The sequence below is a fragment of the Nilaparvata lugens genome, chromosome X (genome assembly GCF_014356525.2).
Source record: "Nilaparvata lugens isolate BPH chromosome X, ASM1435652v1, whole genome shotgun sequence".
NCBI classification, from domain to species: Eukaryota; Metazoa; Arthropoda; class Insecta; order Hemiptera; family Delphacidae; genus Nilaparvata; species Nilaparvata lugens.
In genome coordinates, this window is record NC_052518.1 from 100953971 (window position 1) to 100971598 (window position 17628).

General features: G+C 30.8%; 1 protein-coding gene across 2 annotated transcripts in view; it reads right to left on the reverse strand.

The window, feature by feature from the left end:
* LOC111046131 (proline dehydrogenase 1, mitochondrial) overlaps window positions 1–17628 on the reverse strand; it is an 81833-nt gene that overhangs the window by 10740 nt on the left and 53465 nt on the right. For both annotated transcript variants that reach the window (XM_039442840.1, XM_039442842.1), the window contains 6 exons: window positions 14660–14818; window positions 12873–12937; window positions 11580–11755; window positions 7416–7590; window positions 3151–3261; window positions 1813–1944 (listed from right to left, as the gene is read on the reverse strand). In XM_039442840.1, the coding sequence (XP_039298774.1) occupies window positions 1813–1944; window positions 3151–3261; window positions 7416–7590; window positions 11580–11755; window positions 12873–12937; window positions 14660–14818 (818 nt within the window). The remainder of the gene's footprint in view (window positions 1–1812; window positions 1945–3150; window positions 3262–7415; window positions 7591–11579; window positions 11756–12872; window positions 12938–14659; window positions 14819–17628) is intronic.

Below are 17628 nucleotides of genomic sequence, written 5' to 3' on the forward strand. Positions count from 1 at the left end.
AGAACTACTTATGGACTGCATGATGAAGGAATTTAGTGAAAAGTGTAGCGAGAGGGCAAGAAGGGCAAGGTATCATGACATCTATGCAAAATTAAAACAAGTTTAGGTGGCAGGGACTATATAAATGCGAAGTTTAATAGAGCAGAAACAGCCATGATACTGAAGTCAAGAGCAGCTTTGTGGCCTCTCAATTATAGAATAGATAGAGACGGAGACCAAGCACTTTGTTCAATGTGTAATGACAGATTGAAGGAGGACACATATCATTTCTTAGGAAGATGTTCTATTTTATCAGAAATTAGATGGGAGGTTTGGGGTAAACGTGAATTGACTGAGCAGCAAGTAATAGAGCAGTTGAATGGTGAGAGCTGGGAGAAATTAATAAAATATGTGAGAATTGCATGGAGATATCGCTCGCAACTCATTGAGGAATTTAACACATGAAATAGAGATAAGATAGGAATTTAGAAATAAGAAGAACACAATGATTGATTAACTATAATATATATCTATTATTTTGTAATTTCTTTTTCAGGTTTGCAGATAAAATGTAAATAAAATGTATGTATGATTTAAAAAATAAAGAAAAATTGTATTACTTAAAAGCCAACTCCTGGCAGACGGCCGTGTGGCCATTGCTGTAAAAATGTATTCTTTTCAAAGATGAATTATGTAAGAAAGTGAAATAAAGATTTTTTAATTATTATTATTATTACATTAGGAACTGCTTCCCCAAAGAGCAAGCTTAAGCTTGGGTAAACAAATAATATCACCACATGTCGCCAAACACTGTGTTAGAAATTTAATTATGAATGTAACTTATTTGACACTCAAACATTTGCCACATAGTCATTCACATCTGAAAGTCATATTAAGCTTAAGAACATTATGATCGATCACTTCCACATTCATGAATTTGTAAACAATTCATTGGATTTTGCTATTTTTTTGGAAGTTTATGGCTAGTGAAATCTGATTTGATTGATTTCTCATCGAAAATACAAAATCACAATACAATAAAATCGTTTTAGACTATGGCTCAACTCACACTTCCGCGACAACTCAAGTCGATAGAGCGACTCTAGTCTCTTCTCGACGCAGCATGTGTTTTCAAATGGTGACACTCAGACCAGTCGATTCTAGTCTCCGCGACGTCACGACTGTGAGACTGAGTCGAACGTCGACTCGACATGTTGGTCGAGCCTCGACTTAATGAAAGTGAGGTTATGTTTTATGAAAGTGATGTTTTATCATTTTAGATGAGACAATAATAAGAATTAGATGAAACAGTATATTCATAATAATTATTATAAAATTTGTTACATGCGCAGAAGTGACGAATTGCATCTCATATTTTTAATAATATGAGGTTAGAAGATTGAGTAGCATGGAACTGAAGTAGTGACAATGAGCAAGAAAGTCGTAAGGTCGAGAGACTGGAGTATCCTCCACTGGAGTCGAACGATTTGAGTCGAGGTAGTGTGAGTTGAGCCTATGGGTGATTTCGAGGATATCCTACAATCCATTTGAATCAACTGCCTCCTTAACAAAGCTTAAGAGAACATCATACATGATGTAATTTATAACAATAGATAGATGAAATTTTATATACTTCAACTATTACTTTGAAAAGTAGAATACTATCTCTATACTTTGTACCAGTTCATATTTTATCAGTTTGAATAATATATTCAGTCAAAAAAACAAGAATTCGTTGTTCATATTTATTCAAATTGCTTCTTTCAAATTTAGTAATGTGTCAGCCCAAATTAGATTGTTAGTTGAATCACAAAGATGTCATGAATAAATTACCTGATCGATGTATGCTCCTCTTACGAGTTTGGCTCCAAAGTAGAAGTTCTGTCTTTTGGCTTGATCCAAGTCAGTTGTAACTTCATTCAATGCTTCTTTCAAGTAGCATTGGTACGTGTTGAATACAATTGCCTGAAATTCGAAAACATTATAAAGCACATTTCTATAACCATCTTCGAAATGAATTGGAGATGTCATGATATTGGATGATCTTATTCAATTAAAAAATACAGTATCGGTATTCAAACTACTTGTAATCAAATCGTTCAATAGTTTTCAAAAATGACCGATTTTTAATTTTAGAAGATAATCAATAGAAACTTGAAAGGGTTTTGGTTATAAATCAGAAAACAACCAACCACAAGAGTATTAATTCTAATTAAAAAGTCCATGGTATTCAAGACGTACTCATTATTATTTTTAAACTTTGTAAAAAACAAATATAACAAATTAAATGAGCATAGATTTTAGAATAGTTTAGTTGGGTCTTGAATTTGACGTGATACGGTAGGGTAGATATTATTTTTAATCACACATAATTTACAAATAAACCTTTGCGCTAAATTTAGTATATAAAATTTAATAAATTCTGAAGTGGGTTTTAAGTGAGCTTCCATCTTTACATGGTTGAAAATGGCATTAAAGAGTATATTGCCTGGTTGAAAAAAATATTTCCTGACTTAGTTGGGTTTGACAAACAATAATTGATGAAGAATTTGTCCCGTGAGCTTGTATATTATACCTATTCTTCAAGTAAAAATGTAGCCTAACGCATAATTTGAAGGTATGCAACTATTGTACTAGAAATACTGCCTACACACAAAGGATCTCATGTTGGCAGTGCAAAAAATAACGTTGATAATATTGTATTACTCATGTTTTAATTTCTCTTTGTAATGTATACTCTGGAAATTCAATTGTATAATAATAGTTATTTGTGCAACTAGTGCGCAAAGTAACAGTTTGCTGCACCGAAAAAAACGTTTAGTTCCCTAAGAAACCTAAGTTCGTTTCATCCAGCTAAAAAGTACTAAAAACAGGATTCATAAATTTAGACTTATGACTCAAATTACCAAAAACGCTCAAAGTAAACTGAATTCTTTTTAAAAATAACATAGACAAAAGAGAATATTTATTGTGTTGCCATGTTGCAAATCTGGAGTACGCAAAGTAATACTTTGCGCACTAGTGTGAAAAAGTGATTCTTTGCGTTCTGTAATCAGTGCAGGAATGGTCACTTTTCAAGGTAACTGTAGGAAAATGTATTTTTCATCTTTTTGGCAATTCAATTCAAATCTGAGTATAAAATTATTCAACAATTTCCAAGTTGCAACTCACCTTATCCTTGTTGTATTTGCGCATCATTTCCAAAGTGATTCTCGAGATTGCAGGTTGGAAATAGGTCTGTTCTGCATCAATCATTATGCGGACATCTAACTCTTGTGCGGTCTGTGAAAAATAATTTCGCAGTTAAAATATGACAATAATTAAAAATTACAACATAAAACATGATAATACATACATAAATACATGAAGGGAACTTTGATTTTTATGTAAATAAAAGTAGCCCTAAGGAAGAAAGTGAACATAGATAGGTTTTTCATTTTTATAACCTGACGGTGGTGTGATCACCGAAACTAGTAGTTGCGTTACAATTTGTATTCTTGTTTTTTAATATTTTATTAATTTTAAAGGGTACTATGATCCTATTTTATAAATAGATAGATAGTTTTATACATTACTTCTGGTAGGCCAGAACGGAGTTGAAAAAGTCAAGGTGCTTGCAAAATACAACACACAAACAATGCAATGTTTCTTGAAATTTCAGTCAAAATTCAAAACCCAGTAAATTAGTCTCTGGCTCTACAGGGTGGCTTATAAGTCAGTTGAAGCTTGCGATTTTGAAGGTCAGCTGTTGTTACAAACCAAACCACTCAGTTTTCAGCAATCTTATATCTTGAGGATTTGAAAATAAGAACATTCTTTACTTATTGGGTTAAATTAGATCATTCCAACTACAATTTTATTAAGGCTGTGCAAAGGCTAAAAATAAACTTTCTACTGGTGATATTTTTCAAAGTTTTTCGATTTGTATACTATCAAGCTATCAAAATGAAAAAGTTTTCTCAGGAAAACATTTTATTTCCGACCATTATTACTTTTTGAGATATGAGCGCCTAAAGTTTAAATTTTTTGGGACAGAACATGTCAAATTCGGTGAGAGATAAATACATGATATTTAGAGGATAGATTCTTCATGGTATTGTTGATCTAGTTAAACAAAACTTTTCTAAAAATATCAATTTTTGAGAAAGTTATTTAATTTACTAAAAATGACCAAAAATAACTCAACTAAAAGTTATTTTTGGTCATTCTTGCTAAATTGAATAATTCTCTCGAAAATTGATATTTTCAGAAAATGTTTGTCTTACTAGATCAACAATACCATGAAGAATCTATCCTCTGAATTTTATGGATTTATCTCTTACCGAAGTTCAAATGTTCTGTCCCAAAAATTTAAACTTTAGGCGCTCATATCTCAAAAAGTGATGGGCGGAAAAAAATGTTTTCCTTAGAAAACTTTTTCATTTTGATAGCTTGATAGTATACGAAACGATAAACTTTGAAAAATATCACCAGTAGAAAGTTTATTTTCAGCCTATGCACAGCCTTAATAACAGACATGTATTCCATTTTGTTGTATTCCATTTCATTAGATGCATATTTGTCAACTGACTTATGGGCCACTATGTATTACAAAAGTTAAATAGTCATTCAGACTGTAAAAACACTCAAATACATAATTATAAAATATAATTGGAATAGTAGTTGATAATAATTTATTGTAAGAATAAGTAGATAATAAAATTGCATACTTCAGACAAGCATGGCAGGGATTTCATCACACCAGAACTTGGTCAAATATCACAATTGAAAAATATCCAAGTTTTTCTCCTGGTTGACGAAATTAGGGATTTATGGAAGCAGGAAAGAATTACAACTGTGCCAGTTATTGGATCGATTGAATCGAATTCAATACTAGGATTATACAGTCAGCTGTATAATCTTCTCAGCTGACGGACATTTGTTCAAGTATTCAACGAAAACTTGAACTACGGAAGCACTTGATAATTCAACTGAATTTTGGCAACAGCTAGAACTAGAACAAGACTTACGATTAGCAATTGCTAGCTTTGATTCAATTGACCCAGTATTACCATAGTAGGAGTTGTGACCTAGCGGATCTTAGCAAATCTATATAAGCTGATGAAAACACAGGGACTTTGTCAAAAATATCACATATTTATTGAAAATATCAATGAGTGTATTGTGTATCCTAACCTACAATTTCAAAGTTTTGCATTTTTCACACTGATGATAACATGACACTCCATTGGTGTCGAAACATGTTTGTTATTTTCTATAAATAAGTGATATTTTTAACAAAATCTTAGTGTTTTCATTATGGATGGGTATCACAACATCTCAGCAATAGTAAATATATAAGCTGGATGAGTCTGGAAGGTACAAATATTAAACAATTATGCAAAGCAACATACATTGTTAACCCTCCTAGTACCACGTTGGGTCGTATCCGACCCCAGGCACCATTGCTTATCGGTTTGTGGGCATGTTGGTGGGGGAAAGGCCACCCCCTTCCATGTAACCTTTCCTTCAGTATTTCTCCAGGCACAGACCAGAGCTTAGTTTCGTGATAAGTAAACTTTTTTATTATCGCCAATTTAAATGTGAGGTGTCAAGAACGGGGTCGCTTCCGACCCCACATGGTCTTTCTTGTTCAACTTATTTCGATGCTTATTGTTTAAATTACACTATTCAATTTGCATTCTCGTTAAGTGGAATAGTTATTACACACTTTTAGCTTGTATATACTTGATCGTGGGTAATGATAGAAATGAAATTTCAACTTACAGATAGATATGAAATCTGTATAGATGCATAGAAACACCTTATGAAGTTCCCAGAGAGAATATAACTAGTTTATAAATTATAACGGATTATTTCTATCCTATCTAGGCATGTCATTACGTATTTCTATGCCTTTTTTATGCAGATTTAGTTTTTAGTTTTGTAAATATCAGCAAGCTTGTTCGTGGTTTAACCACACTCTGATGTAGATTTAGAACCACTGAAAAGCTGGAATTTTGTACTCATATAAAAACAATTTTTTAATCATTCAAGTGTTTTTCCCCTTTATATGAATGTTCAAATGAATAATATTTTTCCCCTTTATATGAATGTTCAAATGAATAATATTTTTCCCCTTTATATGAATGTTCAAATGAATAATATTTTCATTCGAGTTCAAATGAAATTTTGTGAGGGAAAAATCATAATTGGGGACTGGGTCGGAAACGACCCCGGTCTTCTATGTCTCATCCAACCACGTGGAGGGTTAAAATTTTTCAGTATCATAATTTGATTCAATGTGAAAAATGAAGTATCACAAGTTACTAGTAAAACTGAACACTTGATTGACAGGATATGTTTCAGTATGCCATTTCAAGTGTCAAAATGAATGAAAACGATTGAAACATGTCCTGCCAATAAAAAAGGGTACTAAGGCCTGGTTGCACAAAAGCCGGTTAAATTTTAATCGTGATTAATTTCACGAAAACCAATCAGAGAAGGCGTTCTTGAAAAGACGGCTTCTCTGATTGGTTCTAAAGGAATTAATCATGGTTAAATTTTAACCAGCTTTTGTGCAACCGGCACTATGTGTTTCATTTTACATGTTGAGTAGGCCAACAGTAACTACAGTATTCTGACTATAAGTGACTATAAGTTACGCACGAAAATAGTAAGATGAATAGTAAATTGGTTCAGATAAGTGCAACGTTCTCAAATATGAGTTTGTTAAGTTTGTTTTTTTGGCCCTTCAAAATTATTTCTTTAATATGTGAATATTTCCTATTTTAGTGATAACAATGTGAATTTTTCATCTATGTTTGGTTTTGAAGTATCTAAATATTAAAAAATCTACTTTGTGAAAATAGTTAAGAAATGAAAATGTTGTGAAGTGAACAGCAACAACAAGACAACCTATATCGGACTATGTGTAACCTTATCTAAATTTGGGAGATGAATAGCACAAGTTTACCTTATTTTTCCCCTCCCTATCATTTTTGATGATGTACTTATTGTATGTATAAATAAAGAGTTGATCAACGTTATCCACAGCTGATTATAAATGAAAATTGATTCATATTTTTTTAAATACGCCTGACGAAATGGCAACGTCTATGGGTCCAAGGAGGGGGTAGTGAGGAGGTACTCAGCCGTTCCAATAATTTACATCGGACTATTTCCGTGAGGTTGACTATAATATTATATGTAATTGTAAACTATCTAATATTTTCTTTAATTGATGTAGTAGTTTGTTTTTTTGGGGGGGAAATAAACATTTATTTATTCTTTGTACGTTGACTATTATCAGAGACAAGAAATATAGGCTTACGCTTATCCTTTATCTATGCTATTATCTTGGTTGTTTATTTTGAATCAGTATCACAAATTCATGAATACCTACCGAAAAATATGTCAACGAAACATGAAACAATTTGTTATTTTTCAACGTTTACCTTGACTAGTGTGTTGATCCTCCTGATCATATTTCTGAACATTTCTTCCTCCTTCTTTGACAGCTGAGAGATCAAGCGAACCATTCGGCCCTCCTTCAGGCTGGGCACTCTGAACGTATCACTCAGTTCAAAGTTCTCATCAACAATTCCACTCCATGGGAACAAATGGATAACTCTGTAATGGAGAAAATATCATTAAAAATATCATTCAACCCTTAGACTACCAACGGGACAATATGTCCCAGCAGAAATGACCAACCTCAGACTAAAACTGGGACAATATGTCCCAATAGAAGTTCATCGAATCCCAGTGGGTGAATAGATCATCTAAACTACACAGTAATGAATCCCAGCGGTAGTTAGGGTCTATTCTGTAGAATACATCAGCTGTTTAGAACTATCTGATCGCCATATTATTGTGAATTGAGGTTATATTGTGGTTATATGCTCTCATGCATGCATGTGTCAGATGCTGGTTTTGTGCTGTTTTAATGTGATTTGCAGTGTCATTTTGAGTTGAAAATAAGTAAATAACTTCATATAATGTCAATAATAACATGTGAAATTGAAACTGCAAAGCTGTTTACTAAATTTTATTCATTTTATCGTGTTTTTTGTATTGGGACATATCCCAATGGTAAAATTGATTATTTGGTATTTGACGGGACAAGCTTCATAGACCCTATTTGGTAGTCTAAGGGTTAAAAAATTATAAATTTTTGAAGAATAAATGAATTTTTATGATACATTTTTTGATCATTCAAAATACCGTATCATTTTTGTTGAATATAAAAATAGAACTGTGGAATAGTTTGAAAGTAAATGGTCAAATATTAATTATTTATTGCTAAACAAAAATCCAAATATTTTTGCAATAGCAGGAGTCTTCGGGTGATTTACAGCATTTAACTTTGGATTTCCGTTTAATAATAATAATTTATTCATTAGCATTAGAGCAAATGCAATTTCTGATTAATTTCCATCTGGGGTCTATTGCATGTTGTAATACAAACTAATAATATTATAGTGCGGTCCACGTTATAATGACAGTGGAGAAAGATAGGAGAACAACGTTGCCGATCCTCACTGTCTTGTCAATGCCTTCTATAGACGGCAGATGATTCAGGTTTATTGATGTAATATTAACTGTTTATTCTCGTTTAAAATAATCAATTATATTTTATTAAACAAGAAATTATATTTTTTAATAATTCCATAATACATTTTCATAATTAAGATGAAATACTTTGTTAATTAATTATTAATTCTACATTGTTAAAAGACGATCTGGCAACAGAGCAAAGCGAGAAAGAGATAGCGCTATCCGCTTTGTTGAATGATAGACAAGGATAGCAATACCATTGCTAATCAAACACTGTCATTATAACGTGGACCTCACTATAGTAGTCAGCTAGTTATCAGAATAAAAAATTACTAAAATATTAGCTTGTAATTTCTCATGCAACAGGAGGTCAAATATTGTTTATCAAAACTAAAGTATATTATATTACATACAGGTATTTTTTAGATTATAACACAATATTTTATTTGTCTGAAATGGTTTTATTTGTATGAAATCTAGGGTTCAATGCTCAAAGCATCGTCATCATTTGTAGGTTGAGCTTGCAATAAAGAAAACTGATTAATATACTAAATGAAAAAGACTAAGAAATTGTCAAAAAATCACAGATTTATTGATACTTAGAAAGACCGGTTTCGGTTATTACACCATTGTCAATCTCTGATAAAACTCAGTTTCTTAGTCCTTTATTTAATATGAATAATTACCACAATATCAACTTCTCAACTACACAAAAAGTGATTAATATACCTTGAACATTGAAACCTGGATTTGTATGAATGAAACCATTTCAGTAGACTACATTAAATAACATATATTGTGTTTTTATTCCATTATAAAAAATTCTACAACATCTCTGACTACAGTGTTCAATTTGAATAATGTCAAATTTCAACTCAAGGATTAAACAGGTAGGTACAGGAGATGTAATGAAGTTCAATCATTTTTTAAAAATCAATGTTAAGTTTGGCTGTTCCAATTGCAAAGATGACCAACAAAAAATTACTAGAAATATTAGAAACATGTAGTGGTAATTAATACAACATTTCAATACAATTGATCTCAATATCTTCAGATATAATTAATTTCTGTGAGAGTATAATATTTTATTCCAATTCGTCAAGTTTTTGCGATGTAAACAATTTCAATAAAATTTATAATAAATTAAAAAAATTCAATAATATTGAAATTTATATATCAAGAGTGCCAAGACCCAATTCAATTTTGTTTAGAAAATCGTTTCTTAGAAAGAAAATTCTGTAATACACTGCCCTCATCCATTGTACATAGTGGCTCACCACAGCTGTTCAAACGTAATTTGAAGACTTTCCTGTTAGATCTGAGTGAAAAAGATGTAGAAATAATGTATAATAATATAATATTGTACACTTTTTTTATAGTTTTTAGCTCTGTATTTCTAATGACAACAGATTGATGGTTTCCAATATGATAAATTATGAACAAATATTTTAAAACTGTTTATAATTCATGAATACTGATATTAATTGCTGATCGAGTACGATCATATGCTGGCTGATATTGAATGTTTTTGTGATTTTTCTGGCTTCAAATTTATCAAGTTTTTTAAATATTTTTCAATTTATTAATGCATTTTCAAGTGTAATAATAATTTGTTTCATCTTTCTGATCAACCGAGATACAAATTTTTTAGTATAATGTATATTTGGACTGTAAATTTTTGTGATCTTTATAAAAGTGTTTTCATAACCTCATTTGAACTATTTTTATCAAAATTAGGGAGAGGAACAGTTTTGGGTTTATCCTGTTGATTCTCTCTCAATCATTAATTTGATGTTGTGATTAAGGAATGTAATAAATGTAATGTAATGTAATTTCAAAAGGGTACTTTAGAATTTTTATTTCATTCTATCATTCATTGTAGTATCTCATTGTGTATCATTGATTGTAGTCCTGTTAGGTGCATAATGGAAAAACAGAAATATCAAAACATTCATAATGAACAAAAAATCTGTCATTATAGTCCTTACACTTTAACAATGTTAAAAGCTGGCAATACTCTCCTGAAGCATTTTATGAGGGAACAAAAAGCTTCAATGGCACTTAGCTTGTCTATTTACACTCAAGTCTTGAGTGAATTGATAGCCCTATAAATTCGAGAGGTTCTAAATTGAATGAGAGTATGTACAACTTACTCATTGTCTATTTTTTAGGGCTACTTTTAATATAAATAAAAATATAAATCTCAGTACCCTTTTAAATACAAAAAAGTGTACCGAACAGCCTCAATGCAGCATTGCAAAGAGAGAACTCAAATACTCTAAAATGTATTGAAAAGAATTAAATAAATCATAATGTGGTGCCATTTCAAATACTAGGTGCTGGATGCACAAAAGCGGGTTAAATTTTTACCGTGATTAATTCCATGAGAACCGTCTTTTCAAAAACGCCTTCTATGATTGGTTCTCATTAAGTTAATCCCGTTTTAAATTTAACCGGCTTTTGTGCAACCGGGCCTAGGAACAGAAATAGTGGTAAAAGAAATGAGACAAACAAGTAGGCAAATGTCGTAGATATTTGGAGGACGTGAATAATAGCTGACTAAAGGCACCTCCAGACTGTACCACACAGATTTCAGATTCAATCTTTAGAGAGATAAATTTAATACCTCAAATGTGTCAGATTAAATCTTCAAAGAGATTAATTTTATTTGAATTTCAAAACCACAAATGTGTCAGATTCAATCTTTAGAGAGATTAATTTATTCTATTTGAATTTCAATTAGACTAGAGAACGATTGGATTTCAATACAAAAAATGTGTCAGATTCAATCTTTAGAGAAATTAATTTTATTTGAATTTCAATAGACTATAAAACGATTGAATTTCAATACCTCAAATGTGTCAGATTAAATCTTCAGCGAGATCAATCTTATTTGAATGTCAGTAAACTAGAAAACGATTCAATTTCGATACCAAAAATGTGTCATATATCTTCAAAGATATTACATTTATTTGAATTTCAATACCACAAGTGTGTCAGAATAGATCTCCAGAGAGATTAATTTTATTTGGATTTCAATAAACTAAAAATCGATTACTCACCCTTCGCTATCCTTGGTGACTTTCTCCAAAAACTTCTTCACATCTTGAATACCAGCTTGTTCAAGCTTTTTCTCAAGTTGTTCCGGGGACAGCTTCTGACCAATGACGTTGCCTTTTCCACCAATGACATCACTCACAAATCTTCGAGCCCTCATGATTACTTCAGACAATTGTAGCTAAAAACAGACAGAAAAATATGTATTTTAAAAGAAATATGTATAAATACACAATAGAAAATTTTCAAATTTATTTATGTGAATACTTGTCTCAAACGAGAAATTAAAAGTACACAACATATTGTTTTATGTATTATTCAAAATATTATTTTATTATTGATAATAAAAGTAGATAACATATTATTTTCATAATTCAAAATATTAGTTTATTATTGACGTGTTTGATACACTTATTACTTTGAACATGCTATTTGAATGATATAGCCACTTTTGTAACAAACTTGAATTTTTTAAATTATTATAAAGCACTCTTAGGGCCGGCTTCCGAGCTCGGGATTTAGCTAAGTCCTAGACTTTAAACAGCTGGAGTCAGAAAATTGTTTTCCAAAACGGGGAATAGTCGCAGTCATTGTCATAGTCACGTTTGAATTAAATTTCAAAAAACTAGAAAATTGAACACAAAATAAAATAAAGAGAAAATAGTGTAAAGTTTCAGCTATTTTGAATTATTTAGGAATGTCTAATTTCTTCAAGAAAAAACGTTTCCAATTATAGAAATGAGATAATAAAAACTACGACTACTGTTATAAAAGCTGCGACTACGCCCCGTTTTGGAAAGCCAATTTTCTGACTCCAGCTGTTTAAAGTGTAGGACTTTAAATCCCGAGCTCTTAATGATTCATAAATATCACCTCAATTCATATTGGAAAAAATATACGAAATTGATAGCTAGTAATGAGTTAAAAGAATTATTTTACTAGTTAGGTAGATTACACCCCATTATTAATTTTATTACAATTATATATTCCAGTTACAGTATTGATCAACCCTATTTATGAAATAGATCTTAACAAAGAAACTAACTTCATCAATTGGCAAAAAATGAGTGAGATAAATTCAAGTCGTCGTGATTTACATAACTTACAGTAACTGAAGAATTATTATTTTCTAGTTTAGTCTTTTACTATTTTATTAAGAAAAGCTTCAATCACCGAACTATTCTTTTTTATTTTATTATAGAAAGTTTTCGACTGTGTTATAACCTTGAAAGTCTGGAATTGAAAATTAGGTTTTATAATTTGAAATTCTGTTTGATAACAAATAATGTTATACATACAAGCAGTTGAGGTCTTCCAAGAGCTGTCATTTTCACAGCAGTAATACCAGTTCCATAAGTTGCACCTGAAACATAAATAATTGTTGTAAATAGTAATTATAAACAGTAAAATATAAATAGTAATCAGAATTTATAAATATCAGAAACCATTCGATTCGCTAAGAAGTTACTAGTTTGATACACTTATCAATATTTTTCAATCCCTCTGACTCATTATCCACGCACAAGCCTAAGAGCTTATGTGGGCATCACCCTCAGTATTATTATTATACAACAGTACAGCAATGAAATGAAATGTTTTGGTTTGTTTACATTTTTTTTCAATGGACCAATGATTCATAGAATAAACAAATCAAGAAAATGTATACAATTTCTGGGCTAAAATTAACGTGTTGATACAGGAATTGTAATATGATACACAATCAAAGTCTTGTATCATGGAGTTACAGGTTTGATACAACTTTCATGGGCATGGTCATGACCACAAAACAACAATTCATTTCAATGAATAAATCGAATAAAAATTACTATTTCAGTGCTGACATGTCGTTCATAAAGATTATTGCAAAGATAAACAATCCAATTCTGCAAAATTGTACAGATCCGTCAATTCAAAACTGGAACTCGATAGTTCGCAGTTCAATAAACTAGAAAGCATAAACAAAATATAGAGTGGACCCATCAGTCAGTTGACAGGATGAACATACTAATACCATTTGCATTAAAAAAAACCCAAATAATAATAATAATAACTTTAACAAAAATACTAAGTGTGTTACTTAAAGTGATTTCTAACCTGTTCTACACAAAATTGTTTTAAAAATACCATAGTGCTTTCCCAAGACAAACTGAGTGAATGTAAATAACAAAATTGAGTTAATATTACTTACTAATAAATCATTTAATATGGGAATAATAAGTAGTTTACTCACTAATAGTGAGTGAAATATTCATGATAATTGAGGTGAATAATCACAGTTCAAGTGTGTCTAGTGAACTCAACAGTCTTCCAATGTGAGAAACAGGTTAGAAACCACTTTAACCTTCCGGCAGTCGCGCTGTTGTAAAAAGTACAAAAGTGTCAGTTTTTTGCTGCACAAAACTATTGAATGGGGTGGTGTCAGTGAATGAGTCACCTATGCATTCCAAAACTTTCCCCCCCATCACTCCACTGAGTTGCAGTATCAACTGAGCAATGATTCAGTCTTTAGGTGCCATTTAGTCGCGACAGTGCATAACATAGGGAAAGACTGTATACGGGGACTGTAAACGAACCAATAACACAGAATTGATGGCTTTGCTTGATGTACCTTATTGGGCTATGAAATGGTAATCATCCAAATGTTCATAGGCGTAAAATAATCCAAGAAGATGGAAAAGTAATTACACAATTAATTAATATGTTTTGACGGTAAACAGAGTACATAACACTTGGAAAATTGGATGTTGTAAAAAATACAACACGCGACTGGTCGGGTGATTGAGTAGGGCGCGACTACCGGAAGGTTAAGTAACACTTCTTAGTATGTTTGTTATAGTTATCATTAGGTGTTTTAATGCAAATGGTATTAAAATTGTATCAAGTGTGTGAAGTGAACTCAACAGTCTTCCAATGTGTTGTACAGTATGAGAAGTTTTTTAACACAGAGTAAAGACTTCTACACACATTCTATTTGAAATAAGGTTGTGTTGAAAGTAGAATAGAATGCGGCTACGCCTCTATTCCTTCATTGTAACATGAATGTTTTGCATTATGACATTAATTTGATGAAAGTGGAGTAATTTACCTGCAACAGCATGCAAACAGTCCTGGAACACTTCGACGTTTCGTTCGCAAGTGGCTTCGTTCAAGTAGAAGTAAGTTCTAGCACTTGATACTTTGTATCGGCGATCGGCGAATGTTTTATTAACATTGTACTGAGGCATTTCACCACCAATCGACGTTGCTGTGTGCAAGTAAAAATCGAAATTAATTTGTAGCTCACGTATTACACATACAAGAAATCAAAAGAAGTCTGAATATAACAAAACTAGATTTATTTTTGAAAGAATTTCTTGAATTGTTTTCATTATCAACCTATTGAGGAGTGCATTTTCCCACCAAGAATTATAGAATCTTTTCCAACATAATAGAACCAAATTCGTGGACTCTAGCAATAATCAGCTTTAATTGTTGGAGCGAGTTTAGTTTTGTTTTTTTCCCTTTTTTGTGTAGTTGAGAAGTTGATATTTTGGTAATTATTCATATTAAATGAAAAAGACTAAGAAATTGTCAAAAAACACATATTTATTGATACTTAGAAAGAACGGTTTCGGTTATTACACCATTGTCAATATTTGATAAACTTTGTTTGTCTATTATAGAACCTATTCCAACATAATAGAACCAAATTCGTGGACTCTAGCAATAATCAGCTTTGATTTTTGGAGCGAGTTTAGTTTTGTTTTTTCCCTTTTTTGTGTAGTTGAGAAGTTGATATTGTGGTAATTATTCATATTAAATGAAAAAGACTAAGAAATTGTCAAAAAACACATATTTATTGATACTTGGAAAGACCGGTTTCGGTTATTACACCATTGTCAATATTTGATAAACTTTGTTTTTTGGTTTCTAAATAATTCAATGTTTTCAAGTTTTGAAAACTTTACAGTTTGGTGCAATATTTTTATTCTTTTCGGTTTTCAATCTAATTAAATTCTAAATTTAGGTTTGTATATTTCTGGACTCGGAATTTGATTGAAAGTGAAGCAACATAACCTACCTTTTAGACATTGGCTTACTACTATCACAATTTGGAAAGGGAACAGTATTGGGCTAGGCATTTTCTAATCATGTATTTGATTTGTGCATTGGTTAATTTAAATGAATAAATGTGTATAGCTTTAAATGTGTATAATGTGATTTGGAAATAAAATGCTAGAGATACTATTTTACCCTTACCAGTATATTCTTTAGCAAAAATATAATTTAGAAAAAATTCTAGAGATACTATTTCACCCTTACTAGTATTATTTGTATAGAAATGGATGTGATTGATAATAATGAATAGGTCTAGTAACAAAATCTTCCATTTCTATCTAAATTACTCACTGAAACTTGAAACATAGTCACAAAATTAAAATCTTACATTGATTGAAAGCTATAGGCTAATAAATATTGTTTAAATAACAACATAATTCAGAAATAAAATACTTTAACCTCACCTAATATATGTTAAGGATGAAGCTTACTTTATAATTACTTCATAAAATTGTATGAACCGTGATATTTTGAAAGTAACTAAACTTGCTATTTAAGGCTGTGCAAAGGCTAAAAATAAACTTTCTACTGGTGATATTTTTCAAAGTTTTTCGATTTGTATATCATCAAGCTATCAAAATAAAAATTTTTCTCAGGAAAACATTTTTTTTCGATCATTACTTTTTGAGATATGACCGCCTAAAGTTCACATTTTTGGGATAGAACATTTCAAATTTGGTGAAAGATAAATCCATGCGATTTAGAGGATGAATTCTTCATGGTATTGTTGATTGAATAAAACAAAGATTATCTGAAAATATTGAATATTTTTCATAAAAAATGAATTGAATAACTTTGAAATTTTAACTTTTGATATACAGATAATTTTTGTTTTATTCATTGTATCTATTGTCTATGAATAAATAAATAAATAAACAATACTATGAAGAATTCATCCCTTAAATCTCATGGATTTATCTTTTACTAAATTTGAAATGTTCTGTCCCCAAAAATTTAAACTTTGGGCGCTCATATCTCAAAAAGTAATGATCAGAAAAAAAACGTTTTCCCGAGAAAACTTTTTCTTTTTGTTAGCTTGATGATCTACAAATCGAAAAAATATCGCCAGTAGAAAGTTTATTATTAGCCTTTGCACAGCCTTAATTTAAGATAAGCTCATTGATAAACTGAAACTATACTTCAAACGACCGGGTTATTCTTTCCACTATTTATAAGTTTAATTCTATTCCTTAATGAAAAAGAAGTAAGCAAGAGTATATAGATTCAAAGTTGCTAAAAATGATGAGTTACTTCTTACTGAACATTTTATGAACTTGAATATTCCAAAAAACTATTCATACTATTATGGAAGTCTACTGTTAATGAAGTTCCCCTTTTATTACTAGGGAAAATGCACTCCTAGTCAAATTGGTAGAAATACCGAGTGAGCTTTGAAATACAAGTTACTCTTCATCCAAAAAAATCTTAAATTTCCATCAATTTTTCGCATATTGATTAGTTTGAAGATTTGATTTCATTGATTGGCAAGTAGGATCTACATGTGGAATAGATCTTTAAAAAGTTTAATAATGCCTATCAATAATATTAATACCAAGAAGATCAGTCAAAATTGAATTTAAACAATAAATTCTTATGAAATATGAAAAACAGCAACTTGGTTCAAGTTAAAGTAAAATCTACCTTATTTTTCGTTCAAAATAATAAATAACTAGTTTTCTATTGATATACCGGTATAACGATACATTAAACAAGTCCATAATGTCACCCTCAATATAATAACATTTGAAGGGTGGAATAATTATTACACTTATTTATTATGATTCTACAAGGCGATAACACATTTTGAAGGGGGTGATGCTAATGTATTACTGACATTGTGCATTGATCTTATGATTCAGGTATAAAAGCACACATTTTTAGAAAACTTTCTGAGTATTTATTAGGTATCCAGTAATTTTGAGGCTTGAATCTATGATCTCAATATTCTAATTGACA